This window comes from Bombina bombina, chromosome 10 (assembly GCF_027579735.1).
Source record: "Bombina bombina isolate aBomBom1 chromosome 10, aBomBom1.pri, whole genome shotgun sequence".
NCBI lineage: Eukaryota > Metazoa > Chordata > Amphibia > Anura > Bombinatoridae > Bombina > Bombina bombina.
This window is the reverse complement of record NC_069508.1, coordinates 131,381,879-131,397,618: the sequence shown is the minus strand read 5'-3', so window position 1 is coordinate 131,397,618 and position 15,740 is coordinate 131,381,879. Positions and strand designations below refer to the sequence as shown.

Sequence of the window (15,740 nt, the reverse complement as noted above, 5' to 3'; positions counted from 1 at the left end):
AGGATAGTAGTAAGTGTGCAAAAGTTTAATTTGAAGATTCTCAGGAACAAAACACTTACCACTAGGTTTCTCAGGAGGTGCATTGGTTTGTGCAGCCAGAATCTCCTCCCCCAAGGGAGAAGTCAAATTAGTACGTATGGTAGCCAAAATATGGTCAGTAGGTATAACAGGAGTAGGTACAGACTCCTCCTTGGACAGAGGCGAAAATTGTCGAGAGAGGGCATCAGCCCTAACATTCTTACTACCAGACAGGTAGGAGACCACATAATTAAACCGAGACAAAAATAGCACCCATCTGGCCTGTCGGGGCGACAAACGTTTTGCTTCAGATAGATAAGTTAAATTCTTGTGGTCAGTAAGAATGAGCACTGGCACGCTAGTACCCTCGAGAAGATGCCTCCATTCCTTGAGTGCCAAAATTATGGCCAGTAATTCCCTGTCGCCAATTTCATAATTGCACTCCGCTGGAGACAATTTCTTAGAGAAGAAACCACACGGATGCAAGGAACTGTCAGGCGTAGGACGTTGAGACAAGAGGGCACCTACTCCAGTCTCAGACGCATCGACCTCAAGAACGAAAGGCAGGATAGGGTTAGGATGAGCCAGAACTGGAGCAGCAGCAAAGGCAGTCTTAAGACTATCAAAGGCCTTAATGGCAGTAGGTGACCAATGGAGTGGATCATTCTCTTTACGGGTCATGTCTGTGATAGGTTTGACCAAGGAAGAAAAGTTTTTAATAAACTTTCTATAATAATTGGCGAACCCCAAAAAACAATGAATAGACCGAAGACCAACTGGGCGAGGCCACTGAAGAACTGCAGATAACTTTTCAGGATCCATGGAGAACCCTGCAACGGAGATAACATAACCTAGGAAGGTTACTTGAGTCTGATGGAACTCACATTTCTTGAGTTTACAAAACAGGCCGTTCTCACGTAGTTTCTGAAGAACCCATGTAACATCAGAACGATGATCCTCAAGTGTGGGTTAGTGTATGAGGATGTTGTCTAAGTATACCACAACACACTGTTGCAACATATCTCGTAGGACATCATTAATAAATTCCTGAAAAACAGCAGGAGCATTACATAGGCCAAAGGGCATTACAAGATACTCATAATGTCCGCTCCTGGTGTTAAATGCTGTTTTCCATTCGTGGCCCTCCTTAATCCTAACGAGATTGTACGCTCCTCTCAAATCAAGTTTAGTAAAGACCGTAGCTCCCTTGAGGCTATCAAAGAGTTCCGTAATGAGCGGAATAGGGTAAGCATTCTTAATGGTAAGACTATTAAGACCCCTATAATCGATGCATGGTCTTAACACGCCACCCTTTTTCTTCAAAAAGAAGAAGCCAGCCCCTGCAGGAGAGCAGGATTTGCGGATGATCACCCGCGACAGAGCATTGGCAACATACTCCTCCATAGAACAATTCTCTGCAACAGACAGAGGGTAAACTTGGCCCCCGAGGAGGAATGGCCCCGGGTTGCAGGTCTATGGCACAATCTTAAGACTGGTGAGGAGGCAACGTACCGGCATGCACCTTGTCAAAAACGTCTAGTACTCCTCTGGTAATTGAGATACCGAAGAAGTGCACAAGACTTTAACTGGTTTCCGAAGACAAGTGGAAATACATTGCGGGGACCACGACAATATTTCGGACCTGCGCCAGTCGAGACTGGGATTGTGCTTTTGGAGCCAGGGATAACCCAGAACAACCGGAAAATGCGCAGAGTTTATCACCTGGAACTGGAGGGTTTCAAAATGGAGAGCCCCAACAGCCATGGACAACAGAGTAGTTTCGTGAGTAAAGAGTGCGAGCTGAAGGGGCCTGCCATCAATGGCCTCAATAGCAAGTGGAACGGACCGAGGCAAAACAGGAATGGAGTGCTTTGATACAAAAGCACTGTCAATGAAATAGCCCGCAGCACCGGAGTCAACAAGAGCCTGAGTGACTATGGAGGAGACCACCCAGGAAAAGACAACTGTGACCAAAGGTTTCTCCTTAAGCGGTTCCGGGGACGAGGATAAACCACCCAATGTCTGCCCCCGACAGGACCTTAGGTGTGAGCGTTTCCCGGCCGCGTAGGACAAGACTTCAAAAGGTGGCCCTGTAACCCACAATAGAGGCAGAGCCCCTCCCTCCTCCTAAAGGCCCTCTCCGCCACGGAGAGACGCGTGAATCCCAACTGCATCGGCTCAGCAGTACCTGGTGACTCGGGACCAGGAGGCATGGGAGGAGACGGAGGCATGGGTGGGAACGAACACGTAGGAGACAACGGAACAGGAGGCTTCCGCAAGCGCTCCTTGAAAGAGGGCCTCTCTCTGAGTCCGATGTCAATTAGGATCAAAAGAGACACCAATGCCTCGAGATCCTCTGGTAAATCTCTGGCAGCAACTTCGTCTTTAATCGCATCAGAGAGCCCATGAAAGAAGGCGGCAACAAGGGCTTCATTGTTCCAACCTACCTCTGCGGCAAGCGTACGGAACTCAATAGCATACTGAGCAACAGATCTTGTACCTTGCTGAATGGACATAAGTCGTTTAGCAGCAGAGGAGGAGCGAGCCGGAACATGAAATACCCTTCGAAAGGAGGCCACAAATTCAGGGTAATTGGAAATCACAGGTTTATTAGTCTCCCACAAGGGATTAGCCCAGGCAAGATCTGTGTCAGAGAGTAACGAGATGAGAAATCCCACCTTAGCTCTGTCAGAGGGAAACGCCTGAGGTAACATCTCAAAGTAAATGCCCACCTGGTTCAAAAACACTCTGCACTGAATAGGATCGCCTCCATATAGCTGAGGTAGCGATGCAGAACCGGACATGCTCCTGGTAGGCATAGGTGCAGCAGCTGAAACAGGAGCAGCCATAACTTGCAGGACACTTTGGTCCAAATGTGCAGTGCGAGTCAGCAGGGTTTGCAGGGATAGTGCAAATTGATTCAAGCGGTGATCCTGTACATCCATCCTGGAAATGATGGCAGGTAAAGGTGGATAATTAGCACCATCAGGATTCATGGCCTTTGCGTAATGTCAGGGTGCGAGGAATCAGACAGACGAGAAGTGCAAAAATAATCACACCTTTATTAATAGCAAAAAATAATAAAAAGTCCACAAGTCAAATCCAGAGCTGGTAGTCAGACGAGCCGAGTCAGGAGCCAAAGCGAATAGTCAGACGAGTCGGAATCAGGAACAAGGAAAACAGTAGAGTCAGGAACAAGTCAGGGATTAGGAACCAGGAAGGACGTCAGGGCAGTCAGGTAATACACAGGAGCTCTCACAAACAGGTCTGAGACAACGCAAAGGCAAAGCATACTGAACAGAGGCCCTTTAAATAATAAATGATGACATCACAATTCTGAGACTGCATCCTGTCTCACATGGATGATGCACAACAGTCTGGCCATAAAAGGAAGTGCAGGAAATGAGCAGCATCCCCCACAATGCACCATAGTCAGGAAGAGAGGTGAGTAAAATGGCTGCCAGCAGCACATGTCAAACAAAACAGGGAAAAACCCTGACAAATAGATTGACTTTGTGAGGACTGAAGCCCCAATTGGGAACATAATAGAACTTATTGTGTAGGCACACTCACACTATGCCGAAAAGGTGCATCATTTTAAAGGGACATGAAACAAAACTTTTCTTGTATGATTGAGTTAGAGCAGTCATTCTTAAACAACTCCAATTTACTTCTATTATCATTTATGCTTAATTTTCTTGGTATCCTTTGCTGACGGAGCAGCAATGCACTGATGCAGCTGAACATATATGGTGAGCCTACCTAGGTGTGCTTTTCAAAAAATAATACCAAGAGAAATAAACAAACTGGATAATTGAAGTAAATTGGAATGTTTGTTAAAATTGTGTTCTCTCTGAATCGTGACAGAAACATTTTGTTTTTCATGTCCCTTTAATAAAACCTAGAGAAATAATCAGTTAGGCTTTTGATAAATCAAGTACATAAAATAATTTGCTATATCTCACGCATGCACCGTGACCTCACCCATTTAATCATCTTAACAAGACACTACTTCAATAAATGTTTTTAGTTGAGATTTGTGCAATATTTTACCATTTGGAACAAGACACTATGGGGTAACTTTTTTTTTTTTTTTTAAACAAAACAAAGGTTTCTTGACTTTACTAGGAAAAGGCTGAAGCAGTCTGAGGATGCCCGCCAATCTCCTCATTTGGACAGGGACAGGCACAGTTACAACGAATGCAATGGCTTGTGCAAAACAGCCTCTGATTGACATTATTGACATTGCTTTGTTAGAAATGTGAAAAAGGACAGGCAAGATCCTGTAATGGAAGCACAATTTTACACACACAATCTAATCATTAAACAGTTAAAACAGATTACTAAGAACGGTGGAATTAAAGTGATGGTAAATTGAGGGCAATGTGAAGATAAAATCGTATTACTTAAGTCTCTATCACCAAAATCGCTAGTTTTTTTTTATTTAAAATTCAATTTTTTTTTTTTAAATAATATTTTACTTACTGAGCGTTATCGCTCCTTGCTCCGCCCCCAGTATTACTTCCTGATCTGTGTATGAGTTGTAGTAGAGAGCGGAACAACCCGCTCTCTACGTCATTATATAAGGAATATTGTTCAACTATTCACTTTGCGCATGCGTTAATTGCTTAATACATGTTTTCAGACGATCAGTCTGAGATCTAACATGTAGCGCATGCGCATAGCTTACGAGGGGCATGTTAGTGTGTTTTACAGTCCCCGACTGGCCAGGATTCTGATTGCAAGTTGAAAACACGTGATTTTTAAAATCTATGGCGGCGATTGTACAGGTGGAGGAACGGAGCTGAAATGGAAGCATCTAAAAAGTAAATATTTACAAATACTGACAGTTTTCAGCGTTTTGGTGAATGAAAGTGCATTTTTTTTTTGTTATCTATACTATCGCATGTTGAAGTTTGCAATACTTTACCATCACTTTAAAGGTGACATTAATATTACTGCATTATTTCTATATCTCTAATACAAGGTAAAAAAAAAATGGAGCATATTTTAGGATCTTCTTTGTTTACCAGATGCTGTTAATTTATTTGTGTGCACTTAAATCACATTCCTCCTTCTTGTCAATATATTTTTTTAAGCAGAGAAATACTGCACACTGCATTTAATCATACTGGGAAACAGAGATTGCCGCCCAATCTCAATGCTCACAAAATCAGTGAGTGCAGTGCTCTTTAAATGTCCTACACGTAGAAACAGTTTTAAAGGGACACTCAAGTCAAAATCAAACTTTCATGATTCAAATAGAGCAGCAATTTTAAACAACTTTCCAGCTTACTTACATTAACAAAATGTGCACATGGCTGTCACGATATATTAGGAGTGGAAATAGACATAACTTTGCAACTGGTCAGAAAGAAAAAATCTACTACTCATTTGAAGTTCAGACTAAGTGCTATTGCATGCTCTTTTTATTGTGTAATTTTTTGATTATGCAAATCTATTGCATTTACTGAACCTTTAATGTAATTTATAAGTAAACATACTCCGTTTTATCAATAATTAAAATGAATATTTAATTATGTTCTAAAATGTTTAACAATCATTTGTATTTGTTCTTATAAGAGGTCTTAAAAATATTTTTTTTTCGTAATCTGCACTAGTTTGAAAAACGAATGATGAATATGGCATTTTAGTCTTTTGGGTGTCAGATTTATTTGTGTCAAACATGCAAATATCTGTGCAAATCCAGACATTTGTGATTTGCACTTTCATAAATCTGGCGCCAGAGAGAGACAAACACCGCTTCCTGCGGCAAAATTCATCATTCGTTTCTCAAACAAATGAAAATACAATAAAATGCACATGCTTAACGTTAATTATATCAAACGGATCATTTGATTTTATTGCTAGTCACATATTATTGTGCCCTGGAAGTGTTGGGAGGACTTACTCGATCACATGTCAGGCACTGCACAGAGCTTACAATTGTCCCGTCAAATATATCCGATATCACACTCCGGTACTTCTTCTGTTTTTTCTTTTTAGGAGGGCACATAGGTGGAGCTGCAGCAAAATAATACAATGGAAAAACCTCATCAGACACACGACAGAGATGAGAAAATCAACCCAAAGTAGAATAAAAGTGTCATTAAATAATAACCTAAGAATAATATACAGATTTACTAAATAATATTGAAGAAAAGAAAAAAAGGCACGGGCACTGCCATGTTGTAACCCAAGGTCCCCCTTTCATTAGGCCATTTTTTTTCATTTGTGATTCAGATTGAACATCCTGTTTGAAAACACTTTGTTCTATTGGTATCCTTTGTTGAAAAGCATACCAAGATAAACTCAGGAGCTGGAATGCACAACTGGAGCTCACCAGATGTGTTCAGCTAGATCCCAATAGTGCATTGCTGCACCTTTAGCAAAGGATACCAAGAGAATGATCAAATTTAATAATAGAAGTAAATTGGAAAGTTATTTAAAATTACATGCTCTATCTGAATTATGAAAGAAAAAAAAACAATGTATGCTTACCTGATAAATGTATTTATTTCTGGGCATAGAGAGCCCACAAAACATTCTAATTACTAGTGGGATATTCACTCCTGGCCAGCAGGAGGCAGCAAAGATCACCCCAGCAAAGCTGTTAAGTATCACTTCCCTTACCCATAATCCCCAGTCATTCGGCTGAAGGTAACGGAAAAAGAAGTAACACAAGGATAAAGAGGTGCCTCAGGTTTGTACAAAAAAACTGTTGTCTGAATTTAAACAAGGGTGGGTCGTGGACTCTCTATGCCCGGAAAGAAATACATTTATCAGGTAAGCATAAATGTTGTTTTCTTTCCTATGGCATAGAGTCGACAAAACATTCTAATTACTAGCGGGAACCAATACCCAAGCTAGAGGACACAGAATGAATAGGGAGGGAGAACAAGACAGGTAACCTACACTGAAGGCACCACCGCTTGAAGAACCTTTCTCCCAAAAGAAGCCTTAGCTGAGGCAAAAATATCAAATTTGTAGAATTTGGAAAAAAGTATGAATAGACTCCAAGTGGCCGCCTTACAGATTTGCTCCACAGAAGTTTCATTATTGAAAGCCCATGAAGATAAAACAGCTCTAATGGAATTCTCTCAGGAAGCTGCTGTTCAGCTTTCTCATAAGCTAACCGGATAACACTTCTCAATCAGAGAGAAAGAGAGGTAGAAGTGGCCTTCTGACCCCTACGCTTACCAGAGAAAACAACAAACAGGGCAGAAGTCTGTCGAAAATCTTTAGTTGCTTGAACATAAAATTTAAGAGCATGCACAACATCCAAGTTATGCAAAAGACGTTCCTTCTGGGAAGAAGAAACAACAATGTCCTGATTAATATTGCGATCCGACACTACCTTAGGTAAAAACCCTAGCTTTGTACGAAGGACCGCCTTATCAGCATGAAATATAAGGTAAGGGGAACCACACTGCAAAGTTCGGAAAATCTGCGAGCAGAAGAAATAGCAAGGAGAAACAAAACCTTCCAAGATAGAACCTTAAAGTGAATGTAAACTTTCATGATAAAGTTCCCGTTTTTTAAAAAAACTATTAAAAACATTCATGAAAGTTTACATTGCACAGGATTTTACAAATACTTACCTTCCTCTCCTGAAACACCGGATTGCTGATCTCCCCGCCTGCTTCTTCCTGCTGTACTAACACATCAATGACGAAACCGGCTTCCTCCAATCACGGCGTGGCCTCACCAGATAAACACTCCTGGGGGGGGTCTGGGGGAGCCGTGATAGGAGAGAGCCGGTTTTGTCGTTGCTGACGAAGTACAGAGGAGCTGCAGGTGTGGGATCAGCGATCCGGTGTTTCAGGAGAAGAAGGTGAGTATTTGTAAAATCCGGTGCAATATAAACTTTCATGAATGAAAGTGCCCCGTTTTTTTAATAGTTTTTTTAAAACCGGCACTTTATCATGAAAGTTGACATTCACTATAATACTAACAGAATGCATCTGCTCAAACGGAGCCTGCTGCAAAACTCTAAGAACAAGGTTAAAACTCCAAGGAGAAGCAACAGATTTATACACAGGCCTGATTCTGACTAAAGCCTAAATAAAAGACTGAACATCTGGCAGAACTGCCAGACGTTTATACAGAAGAATAGACAGAGCAGAAATCTGACCCTTCAAAGTACTGACTGCCAGGCCCTCCTAAAGAAAAGCCAAAATTTGAGGAACCCTTACTTTGTTCCAAGAAAAACCTTTTGAATCACACCAATAAAGGTATTTACACCATACCCTATGGTAAATTCTGCGAGTAACCGGTTTACGAGCCTGAAGCATAGTATCTATGACTTTCTCAGAGAAGCCACGTCTAGCCAAACTTAGACGTTCAATCTCCAAGCAGTCAGCTTTAGAGAAACCAGATTTGGATGAAGAAAGGGACCCTGAAGTAGAAGGTCCTTCCTGAAAGGTAACCTCCATGGAGGAAAAGATGACATCCTCACCAGATCCGCGAACCAGATCCTGCGAGGCCATGCAGGAGCTATTAGAATCACAGAAGTTCTCTCCTGTTGGATGCGAGCAATTACTCGTGGAAGAAACGCAAAATGGAGGAAACTGGTATGCTAGGCTGAAGCTCCAAGGAACCGCTAGAGCATCTACCAGAACGGCTTGAGGATCTCTTGACCTTGAACTGTACTTTGGAAGCTTGGTGTTTTGACAAGATGCCATCAGATCCAACTCCGGAACCCCCCACCTGAGAGTTATCATTGTGAAAACCTCTTGGTGGAAAGCCCACTCTCCGGGATGAAATGTCTGCCTGCTTAGAAAATCCGCCTCCCAGTTGTCCACCCCTGGTAAGTGGATGGCAGAGAGATGGCAATCGTGAGACTCAGAGTTCCTCCCTGGTGATTTATGTAGGCCACCGAGGTGATGTTCTCCGACTAAAATCTGATAAATCGGACCAAAGCTACAGGGAGTGCAGAATTATTAGGCAAGTTGTATTTTTGAGGATTAATTTTATTATTGAACAACAACCATGTTCTCAATGAACCCAAAAAACTCATTAATATCAAAGCTGAATAGTTTTGGAAGTAGTTTTTAGTTTGTTTTTAGTTATAGCTATTTTAGGGGGATATGTGTGTGTGCAGGTAACTATTACTGTGCATAATTATTAGGCAACTTAACAAAAAACAAATATATACCCATTTCAATTATTTATTTTTACCAGTGAAACCAATATAACATCTCAACATTCACAAATATACATTTCTGACATTCAAAAACAAAACAAAAACAAATCAGTGACCAATATAGCCACCTTTCTTTGCAAGGACACTCAAAAGCCTGCCATCCATGGATTCTGTCAATGTTTTGATCTGTTCACCATCAACATTGCGTGCAGCAGCAACCACAGCCTCCCAGACACTGTTCAGAGAGGTGTACTGTTTTCCCTCCTTGTAAATCTCACATTTGATGATGGACCACAGGTTCTCAATGGGGTTCAGATCAGGTGAACAAGGAGGCCATGTCATTAGATTTTCTTCTTTTATACCCTTTCTTGCCAGCCACGCTGTGGAGTACTTGGACGCGTGTGATGGAGCATTGTCCTGCATGAAAATCATGTTTTTCTTGAAGGATGCAGACTTCTTCCTGTACCACTGCTTGAAGAAGGTATCTTCCAGAAACTGGCAGTAGGACTGGGAGTTGAGCTCGACTCCATCCTCAACCCGAAAAGGCCCCACAAGCTCATCTTTGATGATACCAGCCCAAACCAGTACTCCACCTCCACCTTGCTGGCGTCTGAGTCGGACTGGAGCTCTCTGCCCTTTACCAATCCAGCCACGGGCCCATCCATCTGGCCCATCAAGACTCACTCTCATTTCATCAGTCCATAAAACCTTAGAAAAGTCAGTCTTGAGGTATTTCTTGGCCCAGTCTTGACGTTTCAGCTTGTGTGTCTTGTTCAGTGGTGGTCGTCTTTCAGCCTTTCTTACCTTGGCCATGTCTCTGAGTATTGCACACCTTGTGCTTTTGGGCACTCCAGTGATGTTGCAGCTCTGAAATATGGCCAAACTGGTGGCAAGTGGCATCTTGGCAGCTGCACGCTTGACTTTTCTCAGTTCATGGGCAGTTATTTTGCGCCTTGGTTTTTCCACACGCTTCTTGCGACCCTGTTGACTATTTTGAATGAAACGCTTGATTGTTCGATGATCACGCTTCAGAAGCTTTGCAATTTTAAGAGTGCTGCATCCCTCTGCAAGATATCTCACTATTTTTGACTTTTCTGAGCCTGTCAAGTCCTTCTTTTGACCCATTTTGCCAAAGGAAAGGAAGTTGCCTAATAATTATGCACACCTGATATAGGGTGTTGATGTCATTAGACCACACCCCTTCTCATTACAGAGATGCACATCACCTAATATGCTTAATTGGTAGTAGGCTTTCGAGCCTATACAGCTTGGAGTAAGACAACATGCATAAAGAGGATGATGTGGTCAAAATACTCATTTGCCTAATAATTCTGCACTCCCTGTAGTTGAGGCAAAGCTATTAAAGCATAGAAAATTGCTCTCAACTTCAAGATGTTTATTGGAAGAGACGACTCCTCTGGAGTCCAAAGACCCTGTGTCTTTAAGAAACCCCAAACTGCTCCTCAGCCTAACAGGCTAGCTTCGGTAGTCACAATCACCCAGGAAGGCCTCAGGAAGCATGTGCCTCGAGACAGATGGTCCTGTGAAACCCACCATGAGAGTGAGAGTGAAACTCTTGTTGGTGAATCTAAATGCATCTTCTGCGAGAGATCTGAGTGGTCCCCGTTCCATTGACTGAGCGTCTCAGATGGAACCGAGCAAAAGGAATAATGTCCATGGAGGCAACCATCATTCCAATCACCTACATGCATTGAGCCACAGATGGACGAATAGCAGACTGGAGAGACAGGCAAGAAACATGAAGCTTGGATTTTCTGACGTCCGTCAGAAAAATCTTCCTGGACAGCAAATCTATGATTGTTCCCAAGAAACAAACGTAGAATAGACAACATCTCGGTATGAGATCTTACTAGATAAAAAGATGGTGCTTGAAATAGAATGTCGTCTAGATAAGGCACCACAGCAATACCCTGGGACCTCACCACTGCCAGAAGAGCCCCTAGAACCTTTGTAAAAATTCTGTGAGCTGTAGCAAGGCCAAAAGGAAGGGCAACAAACTGGAAATGTTTGTCCAGGAAGGCAAACAGATACTGGTAATGATCCCTGTAAAAAGGAACATGAAGATATGTGTCCTTCAGATCTATGGTCGTCATAAACTGACCCTTTTGGACCAAAGGAAGAATAGAACGGATGGTCTCCATCTTGAAGGACAGAACCCTAAGGAATTGATTGAGACACTTTAAGTCCAGAATGGAACGAAAAGTACCCTCCTTCTTGGGAACTACAAACAGATTTGAATAGAATCCTAGACCCTCTTCCTCTAGAGGAACTGGAACAAATCACTCCCAGGGATGATAGATCCTTTACGCAGTTTAAGAAGGCCTCTCTATCTGATTCACAGATAACCTTGACCGGTGGAACCTGTCCCTGGGAGGACAAGATTTGAACCCTATTCTGTAACCATAAATTACTATATCTATGGCCCAAGGATCTGGAACATTGTGTATTCAAGCCTGCTGAAAAAAAGAAAGCCTGCCCCTCACTTAATTCACGACAGGATCGGGGGCGGCACCTTCATGTTGATTTAGATTTAATGGAAGGCTTCTTAGTTTGCTCCCCCCAATTCAAAGGCTGACCGGACCTCCAAGAAGACTTGGATTGATCTGACTTAAAACAGGAAGACTTCTGTCCCTTAAATTTACGAAAGGAACAAAAATTAGAATTCTGGCGACCCTTAGGTCTATTCTTTTTATCCTGAGGTAGGAAAGAACCCTTTCCACCTGAAATGCCATAATTTTTTCCACCTGAAATGTCAATTTCTGCCAGACCTGGTAAAACACGGTTTTACACTTATAAGGCAGAGATAAAAGCTTGGATTTGAATGTAACATCTGCAGACTAAGATTTTAACCAGAGAGCTCTGCAAGCTAAAAAAGTAAAACCAGAAATCTTAGCACCCAACCTAAGAACTTGCATGTTGGCATCACAAATAAAGGTATTGGCTAGCTTGAGAACCTTGATCCTGTCTTAGATCTCCTCTATAGAAGTCTCTTCTAGGATAAGATTAGATAAATCATTGCACCAATAAGATCCCGTTTCCGCAACTGTAGCAATACTAGCAACAGGTTGCCACTGTAATCCCTGATGAATGTACATCTTCTTCAAAAAGCCTCAAGCTTCTTATCCATGGGATCCTTGAAAGAACAACCATCTTCAATAGGAATAGTAGTTCTCTTAGCCAGAGTAGAGAGAGCTCCCTCTATCTTGGGCACCGTGCGCCAAGAGTCAAGAATAGAGTCAGTAACAGGAAACGTCTTTTTCAAAACAGGGGACGGGGAAAAAGGAATTACTAGACCTCTTGGGATACTCCGCAACAGATTCGGATTATTCCAAAGTAGCAAGAACCTCCTTCAAAAGAACTCGAAGTTGTTCAAACTTAAATATGAAATTAATCTCCTATGACTGCAGAATTTGTCACTACAGTATCAAAATCTGACAATTCCCCCTTAAGCCACTGAAGAATCATACTCACCATATAATTGAGACAAACTGACTAACGCAGCTTTAGCGAAGTCAGCCTTACTAACATCAATGTTTAGATTTCCTCTTTCGTTTACCAGAAACCTTTGAAAAAGCTGATAAAGCTGCAGAAACAGCAGAAGTAATCTGCGCAGTGAAATCCCCAGGGGGTTGAGAGGAACCACAGGACACTGCATGTGAAGCTTGGGAAGCTTGAGGGGAAAGCTGAGGCGTAGCTAGGATAACACTATCCTGAGAGACAGGAGGCTCAGAGAGAGACATCTCATCTTTAAACTTTAAAGTTTTATTTAAACATGAAGAGCAAAACTGTACAGAAGGAATTATTTTAGCCTCCAAACACAATAAGCATTTTTTAAATGAATCAACTTCAGCATTAGTGTCCATAACTGGGTATCAGTTCACAATTAACAAAAAAAATTAAATGCCAAATTAAGTTTATTTATATGAAGCAACAAAACATAAATAAGCACTTAAAACCCTCAGCTCTGCTGAGGTTTTACCCCTCCAGAAGTTGCTATCCCATTAGCACAGAAAACCGGACACACCTGGTAACAAAAAACACCTCCTTGTTACCGGAACAGCCCAAATCCACTTGCCACTGCAGAAAGAAGAAAATGCAGCCTCCACACTCGCCGCAGCAAACTTTGATAAGAACAGAGAAGCTGAAAAACGGAAGTGCCGAGGAGCAGTCACGTGACCACAATAAAAAAAACAAACTTTTTTTTTTTAAACTGCGCCAAACAAAAATTGCGGAAAACCAACAGCAGCAAAGTGATTGGGCCAATAAGCTGAGCTGAAAAGTGATTGCAACAAGTAAAACAAACACCTGTCAAACACTTCATACACTCATCTCTAAGCCCTAAATAAAAAAAAATGCCTCTTTTCACATAAAAGCAGTGCCCCTAAAACAGATTTCAATACTTTCCAAAAGGATTTAACCCCTATAGTGCCGGTACTTTCAAACCTAGAAGGGAAAGTACTTACTTGTTGATCCTGCTCTATCAGGCAGGAGCGGTTTTCTGAGGTGTGGCAGCTTCACCATATCTACCAGGGACTTATAGAAAAACATAATTTATGCTTACCTGATAAATTTATTTCTCTTGTAGTGTATCCAGTCCACGGATCATCCATTACTTATGTCATTTTTTTGATCTGTTTTTTTGCATTAAGGGGTTAATCATCCATCTATGACCGCCAAAGCGACCCCAGAACCTCCATAAAGATTCTTGGGGCTGTAGATATCCCAAAGGAAAGTGCTACAAACTGGTAATGCCTGTCTAGAAAGGCAAACCTGAAAAACGATGGTGATCTTTATGCATCACAATGTGAGGATAAGCATCCTTCAAATCCATTGTAGTCCTCTATTGACTCTCCTGGATCATAGTTAAGATGGTACGAATAGTTTCCATCTTAAAGGACGGAATTCTGAGGAATTTGTTTAAGATCTTTAGATCCAAAATAGGTCTGAAGGTTCCCTCTCCTTGGGAACCACAAACAGATTTGAGTAAAAACTCTGTCCCTGTTCCTCTCTTGGAACTGGATGGATCTCGTACACAATGTAAGAATGCCTCCTTCTTTATCTGGTTTGCAGATAATTGTGAAAGGCGAAATCTCCCCTTTTTTTGGGGGGGAATCTTTGAAATCCAGAAGATATCTCTGGGATATAAATTCCAATGCCTAGGGATCCTGGGCATCTCTTGCCCACGCCTGGGCAAAGAATGAAAGTCTGCCCCCTATAGGATCCGTTACCGGATAGGGGTCCGTTCCTTCATGCTGCCTTAGAGGCAGCAGCAGGCTCCTTGGCCTGCTTATCTTTGTTCCAGGTCCGATTGTCTCCAGACCGCCTTGGACTGAGCAAAAATTCCCTCTTGTTTTGCCTTAGAGGAAGAGGATGCCACACCTGCCCTGAAGTTTTTAAAAGGTACGAAAATTAGACTTTTTTTTTTTTTTTTTTTTTGGCCCTTGATTTGGACCTATCCTGAGGAAGGGCATGACCTTTTCCTCCAGTGATATAAGCAATAATCTCCTTCAAACCAGGCCCGAATAGGGTCTGCCCCTTGAAGGGAAGTTAAGTAGCTTATTTATTAAAGTCACGACAGCTGACCATGATATAAGCCATAGCGCTCTGCGCGCCAGTATAGTAAAAAACAGAATTCTTAGCCGTTAGTCTAGTCAAATGAACAAGGCATCAGAAAACAAAGGAATTGGCTAGCATAAGCTTGTCAAATATATTCATCCAATGGAGTCGCTTAACTGTAAAGCCTCATCAAGAGACTCAACCCAGAACGCCGCAGCAGCAGTGACAGAAGCAATGTATGCAAGGGGCTGCAGGATAAAACCCTGTTGAATAAACATTTTTTATCCATTGGATCTAAAAAGCACAACTGTCCTCATCAGAGGTAGTGGTACGCTTAGCTAGAGTAGAAACTCTTCTCTCCACCTTGGGAACTGTCAGCCAGAAGTCCCGTGTGGTGGTAACTATTAGAAAACATTCTTCTAAAAAATAGGAGGGGAAGAGAACGGCACACCTGGTCTATCCCATTCCTTATTAAAAAATTTTTAGTAAACCTCTTTAGGTATTGGAAAAAACATCAGTACACACCAGCACTGCATATTATTTATCCAGTCTACACAATTTCTCTGGCCCTGCGATTGTACACATTCATTCAGAGCAGCCAAAGCCTCCCTGAGCAACAAGTGGAGGTTCTCAAGCATAAATTTTAAATGAAGAAATATCAGAATCAGGTTAAATCATCTTCCCTGAGTCAAAAAAAATCACCCACAGACTAAGCATATTGTGAGGTAGTATCATACATGGTTCTTAAAGCGTCTGTATGCTCTGTATCTACCCCCAGAGCTAACTGCTTTCCTTTAATTTCAGGTAGTCTGACTAATACTGCTGCCAGAATATTATTCACCACCTTTGCCATGTCTTGTAAAATAAACGCTATGGGCGCCCTTGATGTACTTGGCGCCATTTGAGCGTGAGTCCCTGAAGCGGGAGTCGAAGGGTCTGACACGTGGGGAGAGTTAGTCGGCATAACTTTCCCCTCGACAGAATCCCCTGGTAAAAGAAA

General features: G+C 42.0%; 1 protein-coding gene across 1 annotated transcript in view; it reads right to left on the bottom strand.

Moving 5' to 3' along the window:
• USP33 (ubiquitin specific peptidase 33) overlaps nt 1-15,740 on the bottom strand; it is a 315,907-nt gene that overhangs the window by 162,916 nt on the left and 137,251 nt on the right. The window contains exon 11 of the mRNA XM_053693333.1: nt 5,930-6,042. Coding sequence (XP_053549308.1) covers nt 5,930-6,042 — 113 coding nt within the window. The remainder of the gene's footprint in view (nt 1-5,929; nt 6,043-15,740) is intronic.